Source organism: Megachile rotundata, chromosome 3, assembly GCF_050947335.1.
Source record: "Megachile rotundata isolate GNS110a chromosome 3, iyMegRotu1, whole genome shotgun sequence".
Taxonomy (NCBI): Eukaryota; Metazoa; Arthropoda; class Insecta; order Hymenoptera; family Megachilidae; genus Megachile; species Megachile rotundata.
In genome coordinates this window covers 22,404,474-22,430,352 of record NC_134985.1, presented here as the reverse complement: position 1 = coordinate 22,430,352, position 25,879 = coordinate 22,404,474, and the positions used below count along the sequence as shown (strand labels likewise).

Sequence of the window (25,879 nt, the reverse complement as noted above, 5' to 3'; positions counted from 1 at the left end):
AATTAATCATTTTTTCTATTGCGTTTGATATTTCAGTGTAAGGATCCCTGAATTATTGAATCAATTGTGCAACGAATCTCAAGGACCAAATACTATTCTACGTGATGCCTGCTACGGCTGTTTCTACAGGGTCACAAATCAACCAGTCAGCTTTTCTCTATTATCGGCAATCTCCGATTGTGGGAATATTTATCTCAACGGTACCGATTACAGTCATTGTCAGCAGTACCTGACCGTAAGGATATTTCTTTATTATACTTTCCTTTGTCGAATTATGATGTTGAATGATTATAAACTGCAAGTATCTTTGCATTAGAATGCAACAAATTCAGCAAACTCGAAGACGAATCCTACTACGATATACTGCACATTTTTGGAGTGCATTCGACAAGCAAACAAGGACAATTTGGTAAGCGAATAATGCTTTGAAATTTTCTGTCAGTGTTCTTGTACAAATTTTACTGTATGTTTACATGAACGAGGACGAATTAGCTTAGTTCACCTAACTTAGATGAGGTACTAACCTTGTAAAAATAAAGAGTAACTGTAAAAAAGAGAGGACAATTGTAAATATCGAACAGGACGCGTTGCGAGTTGAACCAGAAATTGCAGGGAATTCGAGGAAGACGATCAGAAAATCTTTCGCATATTTAAAATTATACAAGCAAGTAGCGAGAAGTGTTTGCATCATACGAGAACAGGATCCAGAATCAAACACGGTCAGACCAGGAGCGGAACCGATCAACCCAAGGGGAGCAATAAATAAACCATAAACAACAATGCCATAACGTGTATATAGAATGTATAAAGATTTTGTGCATAATGTTAAATGCTTCGAGATAACTTGAGGATAAGGTAAGTAGATTGCATGTAATCTGTTTTTATATCGCTCGATAAATTGTATGGAACTGCTTTCAATAGCGACACGGTGATTGCCACAGTGAAAGTATTTGTATATAGTATGGCACAGCGTAATAATGGTTATTAAATAGTACAATCGTTGACGCGACAATACGAATTTAACTTTAAATAATCGAAAAAGTATATTCAAAACGACCAATTCGCTTTATGATATTGCTGACACTTGACAGCTAAGTAAAATTACAACTGCTCGATTGCAAATATCGCAGAATTTATATCGACCAAAAATGCAATTGTCCTTCGGTAATAAAAATTTGATCCACAGCTCAGGGAATGCGTCGACGAAGCCATAAGTGTGTTTCCCAATTTTACCACCACGGACGTCAAATTGGCTCAATTATTCACGAACACCACCGCGTGTGTGCTCGCGAAAACTCGTTGTTCTCGTACGAATCCTATAACCGGTGAATATCAAAAAGACGATCTCGCCAGTAAGCTGCATATATCCACGATCAACGCCATGCTGGTCAACACCGATTACAATATCAACATTATTCAACTACCGTTTCATTACGGTTCCATCGACGTCTGCGCCAAGTATAGAAACTACGAACAAGCCAGCTGGCCGAGCGCTACGTGTTGATTGAAAATTTCCCTTCCACCCAGGACGAAACTTACAATTAGAGGAACCGTGAAATTTCTACCATCTGAAGCGAATAGGTTCGTGACGTATTTCGTTGAGCAATACATATCGGCCATCAGGTTAACGCCGTGTTATACATCAAAGTTTTATAAATAAATGATTTTACAAATTTATGTGCAAAACCTTTTGATTTCTATTCAAATATAAACACCTGGTATAAGATCAAAATATGCGTATGCTTTGTATCCCAAATTTCTGTATGCTATGTATATGAAAAAGTAAACGATGGTAGCGTTCCTTGTAACTTACATTAGTACTACAATTTAGAATTGAGGCTGGTGAAAGACGTCAATTTTCGGTGTCGAATAATACATTAGGTAATTAAGTCCGTCATAGAGAACTAGTAAAGGTATAGGATTAATGATATCGCGAAGGACAAGGTATTTCTAGCGAACGAAGGCAACGTTGTAACTATAGTCGGCTAAAAATATCATTCTTTTATGTAAAAGTAAATCGAGCAAAGCATAGCTCTAATGGAAAAGTTTGGAAAAGTTAGCTCGCTAAGAGCTTTCCTGTCTGACATGGTCAAGTCTACGATTAGTGCTTTCTTCGAGTTATTACTCTCGTCCGTTACGTGCTTAACTAGGAATCCGTCTATAGAACTATTTAAACGATCAGTTTTAGGCTTACTGTCCAAACAACTCCCGAGTTCGTCCAACTTATCGAACGGCATTATAAAAACATCAAGCTCTTAACTGCTACAGAAAGTTTAATAACTTGCCAGATTAATAGAACATAAAAATTTCAAACGTACAAATTTTCTATTCTTTTTCAAATTGTTACTATTGAGTTTTACCGTGAAAAAAGATGTATGAAAGTTTTAAAACAAAAATGAAAACCCGTGCGAGCTATCGGTAAAAGCTAAAATCCTTTGAATTCCGCTAATAAAAGTTACTAGTACCTTTAAACATTTATACCCTTGAAAGATGCAACAGAGCATGAATTTTTTTCAAGCGAACCTACAAAAATTCGAGCGTTGCTTACGTCCAACTCGGAGCTCCGTCGTGCGAGATGCACCGTGACAAACGCACAGCAGCCCAATACAGTTTCCGCCTTACGAGTTAACTTAATAACAGTTACACGGATCCGCGATGACATGGAAAGATAGAATGTAATAGTGACTAAGAGTGACACGAATCATCTAAGTGCAAATCGTGTCGTAACGCACGTGAATCATCGTTTAACCCGCTTGTCTAACAGGAACGAATAAATTTCATATACACGCTACCGGATCAACGCATATCTCCCTTTCTGTAGAACTTAAAACAAAATAACGATTATTCTGCTTAGCTTAACTTTGCATATCTGTTACAAAATTGATAGTATAGTACACATACATTTAGTCATTTTCAAGTTATTCGTAATTTCGGCCTATCCTACAATTTTGGTTCCCCGAAACATCAACAAAATTCGTTACCCCAACATTCTACAACTTTTGGTCCCAGGGTCTGTGCAAATACGCAAATATCGAGTGTCAGTCTTGTCAAAGAATTTTTATGTATCTTTTAAACGTCGGGCAACGAAGCGAACGAGACGAAGCGTTTTAAGAAGTCGCAAGATTTTCCCGTGATTCGAAATGTCGCTCGCGCTTATAAACGCGGGAACGACTTTCCCGCAGAATAAATTTTCTCGCGGAATAAAGAAAAAAGAATAATACATTGTCGTACGAATTAGCTTATGGAGCAATGAAACAAGGAGTGTTTGAAAATCATAACCGATAATACTATAATCCTGAGAGAGTGGTAATAACGACACGGACGAATGTACGAACAGCGATATAACTAGAGGAATGTATCGTGGCCACATCATCGGTATTGTGTGCCGGATACGAACTCTAAAAGAACGTTTACGATATTACTCATCCTTTAAAGTGATCGTAACGAAACGGCTAATAAACAAGCTTACGGCAAATTATACGGTAAAACGACGAGGAACGGACGGTACGAATGAGACAACCCTTTTATTTTTACGAACTTGATTACTACTTACTGCGGTTAAAACTGTTAGAGGTTTACTCTTTTCCGTAACCTGATTTTTGACGAGACAGTAGGTTACTTTATCGACGATTTCAGATTGTAACAAGTTTAAATTGCACCTTCGCGGTACGATCGAGAACGTCTAATCGATAACGATGATTGCAACGCGATTTCTAATCAACGTTACAGTTATACTATTTACTCTGCAACACCTAAATATTTTTTATCGCAGTCTCGATATTTCGCTAAATATCTTGAAGAGTCGATCGAACGAAACCCCACGCTCTACAAACATCGTCTACCATAACTTCAACATTCGGTCACGGTGATATTTACGTTTATTGGATGGTTTGATGGTGGTACTAGTTGGCAAATATCCGGATATTCGAGGATAATCGGATATTAAAGAATCCAGGGTATCCGCCGTTGTGGCTCAAAGGCAATAGATTTAAAAGGAACTCGAACCGCCGACTTCCCATCGTTCCGTGTTTGCCAAAGTGAAACTCTCGGGGTTAATTCTTCCGAAAGAAACGGACAAAGAACGTCGAAGCAGATGGAGGAATCGAGAGATCGATTCCGCGACATCGGTGTGCACTCGTGTAGTACTTAGAGAAGGAGAACGGGGTAGGTAACGGGTAGCGCGTGTATGTATATAGAAGAAAGAAAAGGAATCGACGAAGATGAAAAGGAAGATCGCTCCATTGCACAGAAGCGACGCTCCACTTAGCATCTTCCTCGAAATAATTTGAAATATGCAAATACCATCGGTGAGCACGCGTTCGCGTCGCGTGTCGACGAGTGTGCGTGCCAGGCGTGTATCACGGCCGGAAGTGTGGACCAAGATACGAACGAGAAGAAAACGTGTATTCCAGTGGCTTACGGTTCACTTCTCTTCGAGCCAATCTAACTTAACATGCAGATACAGTACGTGGAATAGTAGGAGCGACAGGGTTAAAGGTCGATTCATACTCGATCCTTTCGTATCCACACCGAATTCGTATATGTTCACGAATTTGTGTAACCAACTAAAGAACAGGTACTCTGTACAATGCAGGCTCCCTTCCCTAAAATTGGTATAAAAACGATGTTACAATTTACCACCATTAGTCATGCGATAGTTTTAAGAAAGTTAGGGGACTTGGCTCCCCTCGCATAAAAATCCTAATTGCTAACCCACTCGAGGATCCTACTCGAGTAGTAGGTACGACTAACCCTTTCGTTATACCAATGTCGTTTATGTAGAGTCGTATGTGAATCAACCTTAAAAGGGGCGAAGAGAGAGAGAGTGGATGTCTCTGAGTCATTTGTGGCGATAGTACCTTTTCCGTATGATCATTCACCGTTACTACCTTTAATGTCTTTACGATTCAAAGGGTCCTTTAAAACCAGCCGTGATTTTAATGAATAAACCATTCTAGCGACTGAAACGTGGGTGGAGAAAAAATTACCTGAACCGATCCTCGATGGATATCAAGTAGTCTCTGCGTTAGACCACGCCGAATGCAATTAACGGGCTACAGTCGCGCTTAAAATATTTAATTTTAATTAAATATTAAAAATTTGTTATGAGTGTTCGACTATCCCAAGATTCCCCTCGGTATGTCCCTAGATTTTCCATATACTTTCCCATTATAAGAAAAAAGAAAAGGAAATATCCTCTCTCGTGTTCGAAGAAAACGCGATATCGGTTGATATTTCGCGAAAATTTCTGAGCAGCCGACAATCGATCCCGACACGAGGCAAACTCACGGAAGCACATCCTTGATTAAATTTACAAGACCGTGAGGTTGTATAGCCATAAGTAATATAATCTGATCTTGTAAAGAGGTCAGGGGCTGATACGTGCCACCTTGATAAACCGTGTATCTTTCGTATTAAAGAAAAACGATGGATTCGATCTGGAACTAGCTTAATATTTAAAGTAAACGTTCATCTTAGAGATAGCCGAATCAAGATAAATTATTAACTTTGTTAATCCGATCAAATTATTTGAGATATCGTTACGATCCGCATAGGAAGAATTTAATGTTTTCTTTCTGTTTCTTTACGACGAAAAAGATAAAAAGGGTTGCAACGAATATCTCATAAGTTCGCGCATGACCCTTGTTGCAATCTTTTCGATATATTCGCTACATGGGCGAACAAGAAAGTCGTGCACTGTCAGGCTTTCGTTTACGAGTTTCGATTCAACCGGATTATGAATTCATAGCAAATCATAAAGTTTCTCGCGGAATTTTCGACCAGCTGGCTTCCTAATTTTGCAAAGTAAGAAACAGAATGATTCGAAAGATATATATCGACAATTTCCTTAAACGACAACGTTTCAAACATATTCCATTTTATTGGATTTACTGCATATCAGAATTTCTTTTCTTTCCTCGTTTCTCGACACTCTGACGATCGTATATTTTCTGCAACTGATGGCACTTACTTTTTATATCGAAATAAAATCACCATTATGAAATACCTTAAAATTCCAGTTAGCAATAGATCCAGCTCCCCTCAATTTTTAAAAAAGCAAATTTCTCGAGAAAATAGCCGAAAGAGCACAGCTATCGGGCTTCCATTTACATCGCGGTTCCACTCGTCCCAACTTCCGGGCTCTTTAAACGACGAACATGTGCGGTAAACAAACTGGATCGGTTCACAGAAACGTGTGGCGCATCGTTTGCACGTGAATCATACGGGACACGATCAACGCGTTGCGCAAGGAGCTTCATCACGAGCTGCGGAGGCGTTGCATAAAGCCTGCCGTGAAAAACAAAAACAAGGAGAAGAGTCAGCATGTGGACACGTCATCGAGGCGCGGCATAGGTGAAACCAGGACACAACGCGTGCATTCGAGACCCCACCGATTCTATCTGGCCCGATTCTTACGACCCTTCTAAGGCGTCCTCAACAGCCATGTATGCAACGAATCGTTGCACTAATAAAACAGAATAAAATAGTTCAAAAGATGCGCAAAACAGAGTACAGATTTTGTTGAATTTTGAAGACTTAAAACCGGAACAGTGACTTAAAAATTCTTATATCGTAATCGAAGGTACTGAAAAATGGAGAAGTGAAATTTTTTCCTAGCTCCGTTTCGATAGTCTCAAACTGTCGACGGTAAATTAATCGTGCGTGCGTTAGAAACGAAGCGTTTCTTACGTAAACGTGTTGAAATCAATTATTAACACGAAAAGGAGAAACGGTGCAGCGTGTAGCATGCATAAGTCGATGGAAATGCTGCTGGTCTCCTCGGTTCAACCTCTTTAGTCATGCCCCATGTGTTGCATGTAATACTGTTATACATCAGCACGATGTCTAAAGAACAGTTGTACACCGCCGCATGACACGTCGTTTAACAAAAACTATCCTGTGGCGAGCGTTTCCATTAACGTGGCACGCAACATTTTCGAAATTCCACGCCTTTGGACGCGCACGGTCGCCGTGTTGAGGCAACCCGTTCGAAATAACTACGCGAGTACTTGTACGACCATACTTCGATGAATTTTTTCCACGAATGCAAACGACGCTTGAACGAAATTCGTGTCGATTTTGCCAAATAGACCGTGAATCATTTTTTCGAGCGAATTCCACGGCATTCCCAATTTTATTTTTTGCGCGAAACTTCTAACACGCAGCGGTACAAATTTGTTTACCGCGTTTCGGCACCAGTGCGAGAAAGTCATTTTTTACCGAAATAAATGGTGCATAGAATTCGAACATGTTCAGTTTCTAACTAACGAGAGTTATGAAAGATATTTATACACGATTCCGTAATCTTGGAAACAAATCGCTATTTAGAGACGCGTTAACTATTTAGAATATGGCGGAATAACGCACGGCAAACGGCATGCAGACGCAAACTGTACGCTTATTGTGACGTTTGGGAAACATGCAACGTGACTACAAGGTACTACACAATACGACATCCGGCAAAAAAGCGACATAACGACATGGCATGCTGTGTACAACAGTATTTCCACGCGATGTTTTTACCGCGTTTTATTTTAACCGTGTCGAAGTCTTGCCACGACCACGTGTTTATTTTTTATTTGTTCACCTCTTTCCACAACATTCGTTCCGTTCGTCCACGTTCCATTTCCCATTTTGTTTAATCCACCATTTAATTAATACGCTCGCTTCATCCCTCGATTGATCGTGCTTATCGTAGCGGAAGCAATCAATTTCTTGCGAACGCACTCTGGCTGCTTTATGCTCGATAATTACGATCAAATCGTCGAGCGTAGAATGTGCTGAATATTCGGAAAGAAATGTTCCGAAAACGAAAAATACGTACTCCGAGAGTCGACTAGCGATTACCGCGTAGAAGGTATACTTGATCGGGTCAATCATTCTAATTGATCAGTCAGGAAACGCGTGCCATCGCTCGCTCGTATTTTCGGTGGTAGAAACGATTAGCACGAACAATCGCGCACACAAATTAGGTGAAAGAAGTATGGTAAACGTCTCGAGGTTGAGTGAAATATTGAGCATTTTGAGATGCAATTACTACTACGCTAGGAATGTTTAAAAGGGAGACAGATGAAGCGACCGAACGAATCCATTTACCTCTGGGACCTTCCGATTTCATTTGGAACAACGATAATAATGATACCGGCAAGTAAATATAGTACTTACCTGAACTTTAGCCCGATCTCGTTTCGAGAGCACGGAAATAATAAAAGAACACTACGATATTCATAAGATCGTGAATATTAAAAAACAGGCACGGTAAACGAGAGGATGGTTAAGCGCAATCTAATCGGGCAAAATTGGCGAAGTTCTGGTGAAAGCAGATTCCGTGAAAGAACGCAGTCTCCGCGGGGAAGAATGCAGCATTGTCCGCGAAAAGAAACGGCGCGATTGTCGAGAAAGCTAGAAACGAGGAGCGAGGAGATGTAGACACCGAGGCCAAGTAATTTTGGACGGGTCGGTCCTTCAGCAGGCATCGTTGACCGGAGAATGAGCTGTCCGACGAAATGATGTCAGCCTGGAGAGGAGACGATTCCTCGTCGTCGTGGTCGCGTCGACCAGGCTATTCTGAGCGCGATGACACTAGCGGAATGTTGCCGGTGCTCGTAATAACAGCGGGAAGAAGCAGCCGAACGAGGCTGACCGGCCGCGCGAATGTGCATTTAAATCGGCTGATTTCATGAGCAAAACGATCATCCCGACGTTCACACGTGCCGCACGCAAACATTTCGTGAAGCTACGGCTACAGGCCAACCTTTACCTTTACCATTACTTAAGGTCGGCGAACACGGCACGCGCGAAACGTCAAAGCGCGAACACGTGCTTTTCCGCTTCGTGCCTTCGACACTCTTCCCTTCTTTATTCCTTCCCACGTTATCAAATGCCTAAATTAGCGATTTTCCTAACTTTTCAATTCCCATGCATTCCTATGTAGGGAGATACTTTCTCCGTTACAGCTCGTCCAAATTTTTACGAACTCGACCCGAAGCTTGAATACCCAACGTTATTAAGCTACCCGCACATCTTCTAATTAATGCCCTTTGATAATCCACACTATCGTCTGTCTTGTCCCACACTCGTTAACGCGTGGAATGCCATGGCACCGACGTAACGTTTCAAATTTTCTCTCACGGAATAATCGGTAACGGATAAAGGCCAACCTTGAAATAGCGCTACCGATGTACGGCCGATTCAAAGTATCGTCTCGGAAATTTAAATTTAAGTACTACCCAGTCGTGTACAGAAAAATTGATAAACAAAAATAAGTGGCTAACAGAAGCGAAGGAAAGTAATCTACGAGTAATCGCGTTACGTTATAAACGTGTCCCCGTAGGATAATAAACGCGACGTTATTCAGCGAAATAGCCGACGAAAAGTCGGCCACGGACAAATAGAGAGACAGACGTCTCGGGTAATGATTTCATTGGACTTTGTGCCGCGCCGATGTAAATATTATCCAGAAGACACTGGTTATAGGCCGGCACGTTAAATAAGGAAAATATTTGCACACTCGATAGGAGACTTTAATCGAAACGTCTCGGCCAAATAACGGATATATCGCCTTTGCTATTGTACGGCATCGATGAATTTCGGCAGTATCCGATGATTAATTTTCTCGAAAATTTGCACGATCGCCTGAATTAAATTTCATATTTTTGTAAGCTTTTGTCACTAAAGATCATTTGAATCGTACCATGCTTACCATCATTTTTCGATCTGTTTTGAAAGAGTTTTAGAAGATCGCGAATTTCGTATTTGGAACGAAATATCATTATGATATATTAGAATTACCCCTGAAGATTCTCTCGCGCTAATAACGGATAAAATTGGAAAATTAATAAATTTCTGGAGGCGTGCCGCCATCTGGTAGACGACGAAGGAACACGTACGCGCGAGTTCGGTTGAATGATATTTGCAGGCGGGATCGAGCTGATTTGAAACCGGTTCTCCAGCAGGCCGGAAATCTCGACCATGATCCCGCACAGGAGACATTTGTCTAATCCGGCCAAGCAATTTGTCTTTTAACGACGACGCGGAACCACCCGGTATCTTTCACCGGGGGAAAACTAAGTGCAGTTTCTAATCCAGCCGCGAAACGATGCTTCAGATAGCAAACGGTGTGTATACGACGACACGCGTGTCGTCCTCGTTTCTTCCTGTTCCCTTCGAACAAGTAGTCGACTCGCCTCGTGTTTCTCAGAAGTCTCTTTAATTGCGAACAGTACCGTTCTGTCGTAGCTCTATCTAATAACATGCTCGAAATTACGAGCCGTTTCAGCGAACGCGACTCCCGCTAGCCGTTTGATAACACAACTGGTTATGCAAATGAAACATATAATGCATTTGCCACGAATTAAAATCTCTTCTTACAACATAACGAGTGACGACCGTGCTACATACTCGAGCATTATTTAACGCGTTACGCTACCACCTTTAAACACGTGCGACGACCATAACTTTTCATTTTACACGCTTTCAAAGTTATGAGATTTCCATTCAAGTTTACATGTAACTTAGAAAATGGCATAACAGATGCAAGTTTCAAAATTATCCATTATACGGCTACGCGTTACATTGTCACGAATTGTTTTCTTACGTACCGTAATCCTACGCTTTGTATTATCAACGCGTTGTATTCCCACGCATTGTATTTTCGCGCGTTGTATTTTAACGCGTTCTACACCTACGCATTGCGTACGTATCGACGCTAGGTAAACTGACGTCTTATGATCAAGCGATATATGGTCACGTGTCATGTCGGCAGTATTTCAAATCTTAGTTACAATCTTTCGAATCATTGAAGTAACCACTTTTTAAACGATATCTGTGCAATATATGCACAGTTCCTCTGTCAGCTAATTTTCAAACTAAATATAGATTTTGCTAGTTTCTCGATCAAGGTAGCGACGATGTAAAATGTAATAAATTCGGTCAAACGACGTAAGCGTTCTGACGCAATGGTTAAGCTACACGAACTTCTTTTTAATAGATTCAGAAATTTATAGCTTTCTCGAATCACCGTGCGAATATCGAATTTCTTACGAACAAGAATTATTTATGACATACGAATTTTCCTCCTAGCGTGGGATTTGAATGTTAGTCGTCGCATAACACTCGAGGTTCGCCTCTCTCGCTAGGAACCAGACTCGTTTTTTCTATGCTAAACGGTTTTTATCGTTGTTCATCAAGTTAAGGCAGCCGTGAAACTTGGAGCAACTCGCTGTCTTCGGTTCTCTGAATTACGATCATCTGCATTTTTCAAAATATTCCGTCAACAACGCGAAATTTTGAATAAAGAACAGGTGTGAGCGAGCTCGCGCCGTGTCTTGTCACAGAGTTTCTATTAATTTTTCCCCGAGGATTCGATCGTTGGTTGAATCACTCGTTTAATATATACTTATGCTTCATTTTTATTTATAAGATGGCTCATAAATATGGCAACTCGCTCTGAAGCATGCCGATCATTTTTTTTCTTTTTTAACACTGCTATTTTCTCACGGGAACTCATCGTGCTCGAGACGCAAATAATTTTTTTTCAAAAGGCGAATGCAAAATTCTGTCCTCTACATAGATACACATTTAAAATTCATTCTTACCAATCTCTGTAAAATATTTTAAAAATCATTGTTTAATCGTACAAAAGAATAACATAATTATTTTGCTTCTTTTGAAAGGGTGTACGGTTATATTTCTAAGCAGCTGTACTTTATGGAAGCGACTGCATTATCTAGTTCGAACTATGTGAGCGCGTGGCGGTAAATGGAAAATCGCGTATTTTTCGTCAACCCCTCCACCACTGTAATGGTATTCCCTCTAATTATTCCCATGACAGGCGATTGGTCGTTACTCTCGAATTAATTGGTGGGCCAATTGATCTGAATTAAGGCGCCGCCCAGTAGATTCAAATTAAGATCAATATCTCGGCATGTGAATTGGAATATGACCGCGAGCGCGGCTCGTAACCATAAATTTCTGGTGTCCAAACAATGGGAAGTCGGCCGTAATTTTGCCAGAACACGGTGCTCGCCCACCATCGATGATGAAACGCATTGCTCGCAGCAACGGCTCAACCCCGTAAGCGTCGCTCCAAAAACCCCTTGAGACGCACCGATAACAAATAAACTCCTAGACTTCCCTGAACCTTTGCTTTAACTTTCAACAAGTGTGCTACGAGTCTTTTCCCTTTCAACACGCTACAGATGTTCGTGTTGCATCCAAGATACATAAGGGTTTCCCAGATTCCAAGTCTGTTAATCCTTGAATCTTTATATCCCGGTATTCCTGAATGCTCGTATCGTTGGATTACCATATTTCTAGATCAGTATGGTAGGTAACTAAACGGGAAGACTGAAAAATGTTTACAGCTGAATAAAACGCGTCGACGAAAAAGAAAAGAAGCGAAGATGAGAGGAGATGGTGAAGCAACCGTAATAGAGGGAAATCACGAACGTAGTTGGACGAAGGCGCGTGAACGACAATATACGAGGTGTCTCGTTAACATTATTGGTATACATGTACCTACACCAATAATCGTTACTGAACTGCAGCTGCACAATTGCAGCCATTCAATGCGACTCACCGTGGTACATGATCCTATCTCGCTACGGAATTGAAATGGCTTCTCCGTGTCTGGATAAAACGGACATCAGATTACGTCGAGTTTCCGCAAAAACAAACGGCTCAGACGAATAAACTAATTACCATGGTTTCATCTTACACCCAACCATTATTTTCTTGCTTTACATTAAACGGCTACCATTATCTAGATGCATTTATTTTCAACGAAACAAAGAAATAGGTGTAAGACCTATACGGTACTATAACTGTCCCAAATAGAATAGGTGATAGGGAAACATTTTATTATATAAACAAAGTAAGAAATGCGAGCGAGAGCAATCAAAGTGAGCAAATTGAATGCAGAACTTTTCGTAGCGAGTACGCGCGATGGAGTAGAATAAATAGCGCGAACTGTATACAAAATTAAATACTGCAGCGTCTCACTTTTCCTGTCCATTTAATTCGACGATAAAAGCATTCCTAACCTGGTTACACTGCTGCCAGCCTTACCAAGCCCGTTTCCGCTTTTACTTTGTACCAACTTTTACTCCAAACAAACCTTTTGAAAATTGCATACATACGTCCTGCTTTCAAACAATACGATACTTGTGTGATACGACACAGAATCTTTAACTATAGTAAGGGATTTTCGAAAGCTCAAATTTATTTCCTTAAATACGATTCGTGCGAGATATAATTCCTGCTTTTTAAGGTTTCATTATACATCGTGCCCTTCTTACGTATCTCTTATCGCATAGACAGCACGGATAGGATTTCCTTCGTCTATTGCAATTCGATCCATTTGCTGGTACTTTTACGCGCAAACTTTTACCTCTCTTTTAAGATGTTACGATCTAACAGCAGTAGTCAATATTATCAAAATATAGTATAACGAGCCAGTGGAAGTATTTAATTAAATTTTGTGTTTTCGGTAGATCAGTATTGTTCGAAGCAGCAAAATGAAATTTAATCCTCAAATTTCTGAAAGTCTAACTTTTCACGTTCCCAAATTTTTCTCCGTAATAAATAAGAAAATATCAGTTGTTACGCGTGTTGTGACCACGTGTACAATTTTTGTACGGTTCACGTAGTATTGTACAAACACCGTTCGCACCAGGTGTGTAAACGCGAAATCAATATGGGAGGCGGACACTATGCCAATAACCCCGTTACGAAACTCGCGATCGTCTATTTGGATAATGTCACTAGACGTCGTTAACGAACCGCGTAGGTGGAAACGATAAAGCATTATAGCCCATACGTCAGCGTAAATAATCCAACGTAATTTTGTCGTTCGTAAGAATAAATAGACCACGGTATAACCGAGAGAACGGATTTACGGTTACGTCACAACTACTCGTGACGTCACCAGCCACAGAAACAGGTGACAACCACTATCAACCAGTGACGTCAGTCGGGAACGGGCAACGAACCGCCGTTCTACGCTTGCGCGTTACGCTATATCGGACGTGAACCGCACGTCCCCATTCGCGATCAGTTCTTTCAGAAGTTCATACCGATCGTTTCCAACAACAAATGGTCAAGGTATTGACGACCAATATGCGTGATCGTTACTGGATCAATGACACGCTAAAACGCAAAGAGATCTTAGGATACGAGCGTGTTATTAAGCGGGTAACCTATCGAAGATCAAACGTCTCGAATACTCCATTCTAGCAAATTTAATAGACAGTGACAACACTTACGAGTGCCGCTGGACTGTCTGTCATTCTTTCTGGAATCCTTCTACTCTGTAGACGGGTCTCACTAACGATTAAACGTGCGATAAAGAGAACACGTACTCACGACACCGTACTCGAAAACTCGGAAACTGTCTCGGCCATCATGAAAGGCACGACCGTGTCGATCGCCGACTCGATTGCGCCGTAGCCGTGCATGCCGCCACCTACCATGAAATAACCAAACTTATTGATCACTGCGTTTTTATCGACTCACAAGTCCAATGAATACTTTTCTTTTAACATAAATAAACAAATCTTTAGCGTAAATAAAATGTAGCTCTCCTGCGAATCATTCGTTCATCGGTTCAATGCACCGCAAATATGCATAATTTACTTATCCTACCATTTCGACAGATGATAAGTATCATGCTTATTTTAGCAACCCCCAAAGATACAGAGTAAGCTTATCATTGTAAACTAAATATAAAATAAATCTATCACACAATGGTTTTTTTCTACCCCTAATTTCTAGAACTTTAAAGTCCTATTCCAAGTATCCATTTCCTCCGCAACCTTACTCAAACACCATAAACGCTCACTATGGTTAAGAACCACTTTTACCGATGGTCACATTTTACCAATTTTTCGTACCTTGCACAGACAATACAGTTTCCTACAATCTCTGTTGTAAATCAGCGCTTTACCTTCAAACGCATGTCTATGAATGTTTAATCTTTAAATCTTGCATGCAGTTGATGATAGACATGATGTGGTGACACAATATGTATTAAATATAGTTGTGAACTTGAAATGATAGTGCTATTGGCAACGATCATGGTTAAATAATTATACCTGTACGTACTTCGCAGATTTTAATAGATACGTAAGACGAGTCAAGCAAACGGTGAAGTCATATGGTCTATTGACTTTGCAAAACATCATTTATAATTACGCTTGCGTTCATGTAATATTGTGTTTTCCAAGGTTGTAAAGGATAATCGCCAATGTTTTACGTTGTGACTCTGTGATTATGTTATTTAACCATTCAACATTAGGCGTAACACGTCGCTCGAAAGGATCGGATGTAAAAGATTAAGTGGAGGTTCAAAAGTACATATCGGACAAAATTTTAACGATATAATCCGTGGTAGTACAATGTGTGACGACGTAATGTTTAACGACACAAAATAATGCGAACATTCATCATGACGCATAAAAATTCAAGGCGTGGAGACGCAGTAGGTACGATTAGCAATTATTAATTCACAAATATTAGTTGACTTCGGGACGATCTTTCGTTACAAATAGTACAATGCGGTCTTTAAAAGTTGAAATGCGATCAAGGAAAGGGAAAATGTACGATTTTCCACCTGTTTACTAATGATTAATTCATCTATTAAATATGTAAAGAGTTCGTGGCGCGACGTTTCGTACGAACCGCGCGTGCGCTTGATCAATGTGCGGCCGCGCATCTGCTACACACGTACACAAGAACGAGCATAGTTGAACGTTTTTGGGTAAAATATTCTCAGTCGATAATAAATATAACATTTTTTCATTATTGTCATATAGTAAACTTTAAATACTCGGCTTGTGAATAATTGTTATCTTTGATGTGACGTTCTAAACATTTAATCGAAACGTTGTTGTAGCGAGGAGCACCGATCGTTACTCGTCCGCGTATGTAGCACGACAGAGGGAGGAAATCCTTCGACATATCATCATTCGGCTGCTCGCTTCGATGTGCGGTTAGTTTGTTCCGAATAATCGTTGAAGAAGATGTGACCATTAACGAAGGTGTCGTTACAGAGATTCGTGAAAAATGACAATGTTTGTTAAAAATACGTGTACCACAAAAGAGACAGCCAGATAGTATTTGAGAGAAAGCAACATCAGTTTTCGTGTGTACCAACAATGCTGCGTTACGTACGGTCTTATTCATGAATAGTAGAAAACTCCCCCACGATTTATTGACTTCGTGAGAGGAACCATTAAGGGTAGACACCGCCTAGCTGACCACCTTTTGCTAAGAGTTGTCAACATTGTATTTCATGTGATACAAACTGCAGGTATGCTTATTTTTATTTATGTTTAATTATTTTCATTACATACGCATGAACCGGCATCACAGCTATGGTGGTTCAAATAGCATGCATGACTGCATGTTAAAGGTTCGCTATCTAATCTTATCTTGATTTATTTTCCCTTTTCTGCTGTTAACTGCATTCGATTTCAAATATTTACTGATAATAGTTCACCAATTCCTTGCTTTCGTGGCACGCTATGATATAAAAAGCCATGAAATTAAATGAAGTTAAATGGTGCCAATTGGTGGCGAATCTGTTATCATCGTGTGTTAAGTTTTGTTTTCAGGGTTTCGTTACAATACGTTATAGAACACTGAGATTTGTAATTCTTATCGATTCGCGATTACGTTACTGTATGTGCTCAAATTTCCCTATGCCTTTCAAATTAAGAAAATAGATTTAGTTGCCGTACTTCCTATTATTAATTATCCGCTTCTAAATAGATATATATTATGTATCGTTTCGTGGAAAAAATTCAAACGTTGATAATTTTTCATTTAAACAATTTCAAGGAGCAATAGAAATGCGCGGTATACAGTGGCTGTCAAAATTAAGTAAACATATTTGCAACGAATAGCATTCGCGTCGAAAGAAATATTTAACTTTGTAAAATAAATTATATATCTACTTGAAGTACATGAAGTTAAACCTTAATCTAATCGTAAAAAGATAAAACTGCGCTACCCGCGATAAATACATATTTCAAGAGTCATTTAACATTTTAGACAAACGTAATTTTTAAAAAATTGCTAATTTTCAACTTTACAAATGTTTTACATGTCTATAATTACAGATGTTTAGGTCATTTAGCTAGCGGACTATTGTATGGACTCTCCCTAATAAAATGACGTCAGTGTGCGGTCGCTTATCTCATTTTTAATACAAAAACGAAATACACCGGCTGATAATAGTGATTCTCTAATCGTCATTCTTTATTACTGTACGCCTGTTTTGTCACGGCGCATTCAAAAAAATTAAAATGTTCTCGAGCAATGTAGATTATGTTTACGTACTTTGAAAACATGTATTTGTTGCGTAGCCTATATTCTTACTTTTTACTTTTGATACGTGTAATTGTGCATATACAAAAAAAAATATATTTACAATCATCTATGTATATGTACGTGTGTATATTTATTATCGTTTCTTATGCCGTGTTCTGAATCATCATTGTTATTGTTTACAGGATAGTTATGAAGTACTGACAAGAAAGTATCCGTGTTTGAAACAATCATAAGGGAATATATGAAACCGTAATACCATTACAGGCTTAATCGTATCCAAAATACTTAGAGAAAATGAAAAAAAGATTATTTCTATGTTTCATTTGTGCCGTTATACTTTTCATCTTTATGATCTCCACCGACGATGACTTTATCGAGCATGTATCGCCGTACTTGTATCTCAGCGATTCTTACGATATCACATGTTACGAAGAACCAAATTCCGCAGATAGTTTTCCTGATTTTAATCCAAAATCAGGTGAGTTACGTTAACCGAACTTCATTAGATATTTTACGAAACACCCTGTATAATTACAAGTACTTATTCTTTATGTATGAGCAAATATGTAAGCACACCTTTTCATCCTGTACTAGTGTCGAACAATGCAATATCGGATAGAAACATCTTCTTTCACGAGACATCCTGCTTCCAAGATGGTTTGGTTTTGAACGCTCGTCAAGCATGTGCCGTCGAATCCGCGGCTAAGATGAATCCAAACATGAATGTGTATCTCTTGTTTGTATCCCCTTCAAAGATTTCCAATCAATCGAAGGAACTTTTCAAACAGTTGGAAACTTATCCAAACATTCATTTGGGACATATTTATCCAGATGAATATGTGAAAAACACACCTCTGGATTTATGGTACAAAAGTGGAGTACTAAAAAAGAGTCGATGGCCAAGAAGTCACATGTCAGACATACTTCGATACTTGACCCTATGGAAATATGGAGGCATATATCTAGATCTGGACGTAGTCGTCACCACGTAAGAATCTCCATATATGAATTTATATTAACAGTAGACTTCCACAACACCGTTACTTTTATCACGACTATCATAGATCTACGAACACCACACAATACTATGCGTTATGTCGGTACGCGTTATACGGCTAAGCATTAAATAATTAAGTGTTTTATAGCTACGCGTTAGATGCTTTACATATTCTATCGTATGTTGCATCACAAGCGTTACACATTAGATGAAATTTTCAATAGCTTCAGTATGACCGACTACGCGTTGAGCGTAAATGAATCATGGATGATTAATCACTTATGACGGAACGTTTTATTGATAGATCTTTGGAGCATTTAACGAACTTTGCTGGTGCCGAAGACTGGGACGATGTTGCTGCTGGTGTGATAGGTCTCGACGCTACACCGCTGGGTCGTCGTGTGGCCGATGCTTGTATTCGAGATTTGATGAAAAATTTTCGAGGTAATGTTTGGGGTAACAATGGACCTGGTGTAATCACTCGAATTCTACGAAGAATCTGTTCTGCAAAATACGTAAGTATAACATAAATTACGCTTACTTCCAATGAAACATTGATGTAATTTCCTCGTTACCTTGTTTAACCCTTTGCGGTCGGTGCCGCCACTGTGGTGGCATTTCGAAAATGTCTTAGAAGTCGGTATCGCCGCTGTGGCGGCATGACCACACCTTCCAGAAGAACTGAGATTAACAGAATGCTAGTCATTTCGGACATCTCATAAATAAATAAAAATGTAATGAATTATAAATTGAATTTCAATATTTAGTAAGAAATAAACATTCCAATTGTTCGTAGCATATAATGCGTTCAGGGACCAAAAAAGATTGTGCAGTATGTTTCGACAGAAAAACCCCCGGCAAGAGGCGAGAAACACGCACATATTGTCACTTGTATTCGGAAGCCAGGGCTTCATATCGGTGATTGCTTTGAAAAATATTACACGTTATCAAATTAAAAAAGCTAAATCTTTCCGTTTTTATGTAGTTTAAGCACCCACCTTAAACCGCTTAGGGTACAATGACTCCGAAAAGCTAAATTTGCTCCGACTTGCTGGTATGTACTACCAGCCGAAAAATCTGCCGACCGCAAAGGGTTAAAGATATTTTCGTCCTAAAAAATCATGTGAGTTTGCCTGAAAATTTTCTCGTATACAAAATGCAATAGCTTCGTAACAAGAAAGAAGATGGGATGTTATCTGAAATTCTTGTCTTTCAAAGAAATTACTATGCATACGCTGTTTCATTTTCTTGCAAGGCAGTGAAATATTTAAGAAACTGAAGAGCGACATAGATTATACGTTATTACCATTCTGTAGATTATACCTGCACAATGAGTAAGAAATACTATAAACGTTTATGTTACGCTAAATGCCAAATGCCTACAGTTTTCTGAATCAGTCTTTCAATGGACAACTTCGATCTCTAATAAAGTAATTGACTTTATATCGTCAACCATTGTAGCGTACCGTATAGTGGCTCGTTGCATATATAATTCACATACTGTTATTAATACTTTCAAGTAACATAATGTTGAAGATTACGCCGTACTTTTCTTAGGTTCGAGATATGACTCCTGCTCGATGCGGCGGCTTCAAAGTTTACTCACCGTCAGCCTTCTACCCGGTGCACTACAAAAAATGGAAGATGTATTTCGAAACGAAGGACAAGAACGCCACAATGAAAATGTTGAAGAAAGCTCTGGCTATTCACGTATGGAATAAACTCAGCAAATCAATGGAGGTGCATGTGAACAGTGATGTTCCTTACGCGATCATTGCACGAAAGCACTGTCCAAAAGTCTTTAATAATTGTGGAAGTATATTTTAATGCATTGATTGCCATAGGAATTTATATAAGTGATTTAGAAGACATTTGTAACTATTAAAAAATTATATTAATAATAACAGAAAGTACATTGAAGCTGCTTAAGAGTTGAACTAGATAAGAAATTATTTATTAATATTGTTTGCACAATCTAACCATGCGCCGTACGAGGCTCGGTTATTTCTACCGCAAAAGTCAACTCTGTCGATTATCAATTAAGTGATAATCTGAAAATATAATGATATACAAACATGTACAAGTGTAGTTCGTACAATATTCTGTGCTATACTGTGCAATGTCACTTTTTTATAACAAACTCGGTGCTATGTATATACACTACAGATATTATAAGCAGACTTACGTTAACATTCGTACGTCGATGTCTATGAAATATCCTGATTTACGTTGTAAAAAAAAAAAACGTATAGACAAACAAAAATAACGCTAAATATACAGAAGTTGTACAAAATTTGTCTTTCTAAAGATGATCTTGTATTCTAAGTAGTACTCTAATAGTCCATATTTCCGTTGTTTATGCAGTTTCGAAAGGTAAAAAATTTATTTAAGGACGTACGATTTTGACAATACGAAAGACCAAGTTTGAAAAAACATTAAAAACGATAGCAATACGTGTATTACATGTAGTAAAATATTAATTGCGACAAACACGAACAATCATTGCGAAAAGAAGGCGTCGAGGATTTTTTATATTTATACGTGACTTGATCTAATTAAGGGATTCTTTTAGATTAAAAGACATTTGAAATATTTATTATCGTCTATATTATTCTTTTTACTTGATGATTCAATGCACATAATAATTCAATAACCACGAACAGTAATAATAATGTCTTTCGTTAAAAGATAATATATATGTTAAAAATAGACTAAGGTTTTATTACACACTGGATACATTAAGTTGATATGTGTCGAATATACGATTGTGAACTTTAAGTTTAAGGTTGATTAGACGTTACTACTACTTTATGGTGCTTTTATGTTATCAAATGATATTCTCATTTGACATCCAACAATCTGATACGGATTATATATGTCATATTAGATGTTAATTTGCAACAAGCTGTAGTAGTAATGAAAATGTACCTGGTCCAACACTTTTCTGGTATTAAGTTTAGGGACAAAAATCTATTGACCCATTATTGTACAAAGCTCAATCCATTACAGTAGCTGCTTAGTGAACATAAACATTCTGATTCGAATCATGTACTTATCTAATCAATGTGAACACATTCGCAAAAATCTGATAAATTGGAATTGATATGCCGATGCAATAATCATACCAAAAGCAGAAAAATAATATTTAAAGAGAAAAAGATATACATCGTATTGTGATAGTTTAGACAAAATGCAAGAGAGAACGTGCCTGTGAATATTTCGTACTTGATTTTCAATCAAAGTGCCTATAAAGGATTATAAGCGAACACATTCAGCGATCATGTGAAAGACTGTTACCAAAAGACTACAATTAATTTCTAAATAAAAGAAATATATAACTTAGAAAAGTGTTATGCAAACGAGCTATTTTTTCATGGAAATACATTATGGAAATGTATAAGATTCAGTTAACCCTTTTACGACTAAATTTTTTCGGACGATGTGAAAAATTGTTCTTACCAGCTGTTAATAACAAGTGCTTAAATAAGATTTATACGAAATTTATATATGTTATATACGCGATTGGGGAAGTAGTCCCACGAGCGGACTGCGCGATGCGGTCACGAAGATCGCCGGAGACAACCGAACGGTACCGAGCGAAAACCGCGCGATAATTCGATCGGCAATTGTTTTTACACCGCGTCTTCCCGCTCGGCCATGCGTTGGCGCCATTCTACGTTTTGCCTACGTCTCGTTCACACCGTATTAAATAAAGTTAATTGTTATTTAAAAGTAGTACAAAAGTGTTCATTGGTCTCCCCGCCCAAACACAATAATATATTTTATAAAACATTATATCGTGTAAAATTAATCTTGTCAAAAAATACATTTATCGTTCAGTTTTTGTGAATTAAGATATATACAATGTTGCGCAAATACGACAATGGAAGTAAAAGGGTTAATACATTAAACGATAAGGTGTTCATGTTCCTACTTTACCAAACAATAACGTACAACTATAAAAATCTTATAAACGATATACAATAGAATAGTCCCATATCTAAAGTATTATTCCCATTATCAATCCCACAACATTAGAAATGTTAGCAACAAATTATAGAAATCGATCTAAACGCTTACTATCGTTTGAATGGAAATTAAAATAAAGTTAAGTATAGAAACGATGTACTCTTATTCAATGTTGCTGTTGTGCATCATATTATAATACATACGATAGGCTTTATATTAATTATTAAATTACTGTGATGGATTTGTGTTATTTCTTAAATGTTGTTCGATTGCTTTACATTTTTATATGAAGTTCTTCCGAACATTTATTTAATATTTATAATATAATGTATGTCTGAGGAGCGCACAGGCCACTGCAATATGAATATTTTCTTGGCTAAAGGAAGGTATAATAAAATATACAATAATTTCTGCACGATAATTATTTTTTATAGTATATTATTTTATTAAAAAATGTAGGTGGACAAATTTCGCCGAGTGAACGATTGAACAGGAAAACTTCAGCATAATATAACATCTTACAGAGTTTTATAAAATCGGAAATTTTTTTTTTGTTGCATTTATAATTATACGTAACTTTCCAAAGTTCAATCATTTGCCAATTTTTTCGGTATTCTTTTCATTCTCCTTGAAAAACTTGTTTATTTTAACAGAAAGAATTAACGTTTCTCAAGGCGCCGCTTGACCGCGTCATAAGAGGTCTATATTTATAGGAGTTACATCATTATGTGACACAGGAATGCCTTCTTTTAATAATCTACTAGTGACATAATCGCCGGTATAAATTATTAATAAGCTAAAATAATTAAAATTGATACATTGTATACTTCTATTTTTATTCTATTTCTTACAAAAGGATTTATGATCAGTCACTAGAAAGATTGAAAAGGTATAATTTTTAGGAAGCATACAGAAATATAACTTCAAAATTCAACCTAATCTCGGATTCTTTTGTACGATCGATATTGCAGTACCTGTAACATGAAGTCCCATAATATGAATAGTCTCTTTTGCTTCGACTATACTGGCTTATTGTAAAGGAAATACAAGATGTCCTCGTTACGATGTATGATGAAACCGTGCAGTGATTTATAGAATGAAACCATACAGTGGACCGCACCATCGCTGTAACAAATAATGAACTTCATTATAAAGTAATTAATTTAAAAAGTTGAAAATATTTTTGAAATCTTGCATTTACATATTTTAAAAAAATTAAATTTATGTTCACTACCTCTAAAATTAGTAGCGCCGCCTAGTAAACACATGCGGAACTATAGAAATAATTAATTGCGTTACTTCGTAAAATAAGGCATTTTTACGATATTCCGATGCAATATACAATAACATGTTTCAAAGAGCAACATAAAATAGCTTCAGAATGTTTTACACAGCTTGTTCCAAATGGTGGAAATATTTTCCCCTAAGCGGCTCTTCTTTCCTAGGGAAATCAGATTCACGTTTGAGTGTATTAACTTGCTAAAGTTCCATAATTCGTGCCTTAATGTCGTTCCGAAATTGTCCAAAAAACGTAAAGAATGTACGAATTGTACAAATTATGTGCAGTAAAAGAACGCGGTGGTGCTGAAGCATTGTTTTTTAAATAAAACATTCATAAAAGTGGAAATTTCGTGATAGGTATTATTGTACGTATATTTTTCATTTTTTGAAATTAACTATTCTAAATAGCGTGCATCGTTTATCCTCTCGCAAAACTGTATTCTTTGGTAACTTAACCTATTTACTGTACTTTGCAGAGAATTCCACGAAATCATAAAAAGAATGGCAGTTGGTTCGACAAAAGTTGTACAGGTGACGAATATCGCACCTCAGGCAACTAAAGATCAAATGCAAACTTTGTTTGGGTACCTTGGTAAAATAGAGGATATCAGATTGTATCCTACTATACGCGATGTAGCGGTACCTGTCCAGTCTCGTATTTGCTATATTAAATTTCATGACCAAGGATGCGTTGCTGTTGCTCAACATATGACAAATACTGTTTTTATTGATCGTGCATTAATTGTAATTCCATATCAAAATGGAGACATTCCAGACGAACAAAGAGCCCTCGAGTTAACAAACAATGGCACAGTTGTTCCAGGTAATTGATAAATAACTCATTATTTATTCTATATGTTTATGTAAAAGCAGAAGTACTAAAACAAATTTGTTTCTTTTCAGGTCTTTATCCTTCTGAACCTAAACTTCCACCAAATGTTGTAAATGCTATAGAAGGTATTCCTCCAAATCATGTTATCACCACTATGGATCCAAAATTAGAGGCAAATGGTTTGCCACCTTATCCACATTTACCTGGCCATTTGGATAGTAGAAGAATTGAAGAGATCAGAAGAACTCTTGTTCTTGCTAATTTAGATCCTTCAGTAACTACGGATCATCTGTTAGACTTCTTTGGTACTAACAATGTTGAAGTTAAATATCTACGTATGTGTAGCAGAGATTCAGATACAGAGCATTATGCACTGGTGGAACTTTCTGAACAAGCAGCTGTAGTATCGGCGCTGTTATTAAATGGAAAAGTGCTTGTTGATAGACCTATTAAAATTTATCATTCGACGCAAGCAATAGCGAAACCAGAAGCTAAAAGTAATGAGGCAGCACAAAAAGAAATAGAAGAAGCCATGTCCCGAGTGAAAGAAGCTCACAATTTAATTTCAGCAGCAATAGATCCAATGATTGGAATGTTGTCAAAGGATAAACGAAGCCGTAGCGGTTCTCGTAGCCGAAAATCTCGGTCCAGATCAAGAGGACGGAGTAGACGATCTAGATCACGCAAAAGGTCACGTTCTCGACACAGACGTTCACGGTCACGTCATCGACGTAGATCGAGATCTCGTTCAAAACGTTCACGTTCCAAAGAACGCAGACGAAAATCCCCATCGCGTAGAAGAAGTAGTTCTCGTGGACGACATCGTTCTCGTTCACGATCTCGACGTTCCCGATCTCGAAGATCCAGGTCTAGATCGAAAGATCGTAAGAAAAGATCTCCCCGACGAAGGAGTCGTTCGCGTTCTCGAAGTAAACGTTCAAAATCAAAATCTAGACGATCCAGATCTAAATCCAAGTCCAGATCCTCGAAATCAAAATATTCGGAAAAATCTAGAGACAAAGATAAAGATAAAGAAAGAAGAAGCAAAGATAAATCTGATAATGGTAAAAAGAACGACAATGATAAGGCTGACAAGGAAAAAAGTGAAAAGAAGTCCAGTAAAGATAAGAAATCAGAAAAGGAATCGAAATCCGATGAGAAAAATAGAAACACGTCTGATAATAGCGAAACGAAAGAAAAAACAGAGTCTGAAACTTAAACCTTGACAAATTACGGTCTATGAAGGTTCATTTACATCGCTCCATTATTTTGTTAATTTAATGTTACAATATACCATAATGTATTGATCAATAAAAAATAGGAAATATAAAATATTTGAAGATTCTTTTAACTTAATTATGTATAAATAATATTGCTTTAAAATATATTGATACGATTACAATAATATAAATATTACGGTATATGTGATTAACCCGGTAATTATATGTAATTACCAGATTAGACACATT

The 25,879-nt window shown here is 37.9% G+C and overlaps 4 protein-coding genes and 1 long non-coding RNA gene across 17 annotated transcripts in view; 3 read left to right on the top strand and 2 right to left on the bottom strand.

Moving 5' to 3' along the window:
• The window catches only part of LOC105664193 (uncharacterized), a 288,268-nt gene extending 286,591 nt beyond the window's left edge, over positions 1–1,677 (top strand). For 7 of the 8 annotated variants that reach the window (XM_012297707.2, XM_076530197.1, XM_076530201.1 and 4 more), the window contains 3 exons: positions 37–235; positions 317–409; positions 1,187–1,677. In XM_012297707.2, coding sequence (XP_012153097.1) covers positions 37–235; positions 317–409; positions 1,187–1,504 — 610 coding nt within the window. In that variant the 3' untranslated portion in view covers positions 1,505–1,677. Of the gene's footprint in view, positions 1–36; positions 236–316; positions 410–581; positions 856–1,186 lie in introns of all 8 variants that reach the window. The other variant, XR_001097434.2, reaches the window with a different exon arrangement.
• The window catches only part of Pdk1 (Phosphoinositide-dependent kinase 1), a 322,127-nt gene extending 307,772 nt beyond the window's left edge, over positions 1–14,355 (bottom strand). The window contains exon 1 of one of the 2 annotated variants that reach the window (XM_076530159.1): positions 14,265–14,355. In XM_076530159.1, coding sequence (XP_076386274.1) covers positions 14,265–14,288 — 24 coding nt within the window. In that variant the 5' untranslated portion in view covers positions 14,289–14,355. The remainder of the gene's footprint in view (positions 1–14,264) is intronic. The other variant, XM_076530160.1, reaches the window with a different exon arrangement.
• Positions 14,356–15,045: 690 nt separating this feature from the next.
• Positions 15,046–21,675, top strand: LOC100876149 (lactosylceramide 4-alpha-galactosyltransferase). Of its 5 annotated transcripts, none has more exons than XM_076529610.1 (7): positions 15,046–15,482; positions 15,893–15,983; positions 16,050–16,309; positions 17,514–17,809; positions 17,926–18,319; positions 18,633–18,843; positions 19,886–21,675. In XM_076529610.1, exons 4-7 carry the CDS (start codon positions 17,626–17,628, stop codon positions 20,153–20,155), a joined length of 1,059 nt encoding a protein of 352 aa, XP_076385725.1. In that variant the 5' UTR covers positions 15,046–15,482; positions 15,893–15,983; positions 16,050–16,309; positions 17,514–17,625; the 3' UTR covers positions 20,156–21,675. The 5 variants fall into 5 exon arrangements, with proteins under 5 accessions (XP_076385725.1, XP_076385723.1, XP_012153094.1 ...); XM_076529608.1 differs by having other exon boundaries at positions 15,893–15,988; XM_076529611.1 differs by lacking the exon at positions 15,046–15,482 and adding an exon at positions 15,646–15,757.
• Positions 21,676–22,718: 1,043 nt separating this feature from the next.
• LOC143264097 (uncharacterized) lies at positions 22,719–23,669 on the bottom strand. The gene is made up of 2 exons (XR_013037585.1): positions 23,532–23,669; positions 22,719–23,422 (listed from the first exon to the last, which is right to left on the bottom strand). It is a non-coding gene; the product is annotated as an uncharacterized LOC143264097 (long non-coding RNA).
• Positions 23,670–23,802: 133 nt separating this feature from the next.
• On the top strand, positions 23,803–25,744 carry Srp54 (splicing regulatory protein 54). Its single transcript, XM_003708486.3, has 3 exons — positions 23,803–23,943; positions 24,055–24,401; positions 24,482–25,744. The coding sequence occupies exons 2-3, from the start codon at positions 24,080–24,082 to the stop codon at positions 25,627–25,629; spliced, it is 1,470 nt and encodes a 489-aa protein (XP_003708534.1). The 5' UTR covers positions 23,803–23,943; positions 24,055–24,079; the 3' UTR covers positions 25,630–25,744.
• Positions 25,745–25,879: the final 135 nt, after the last annotated feature.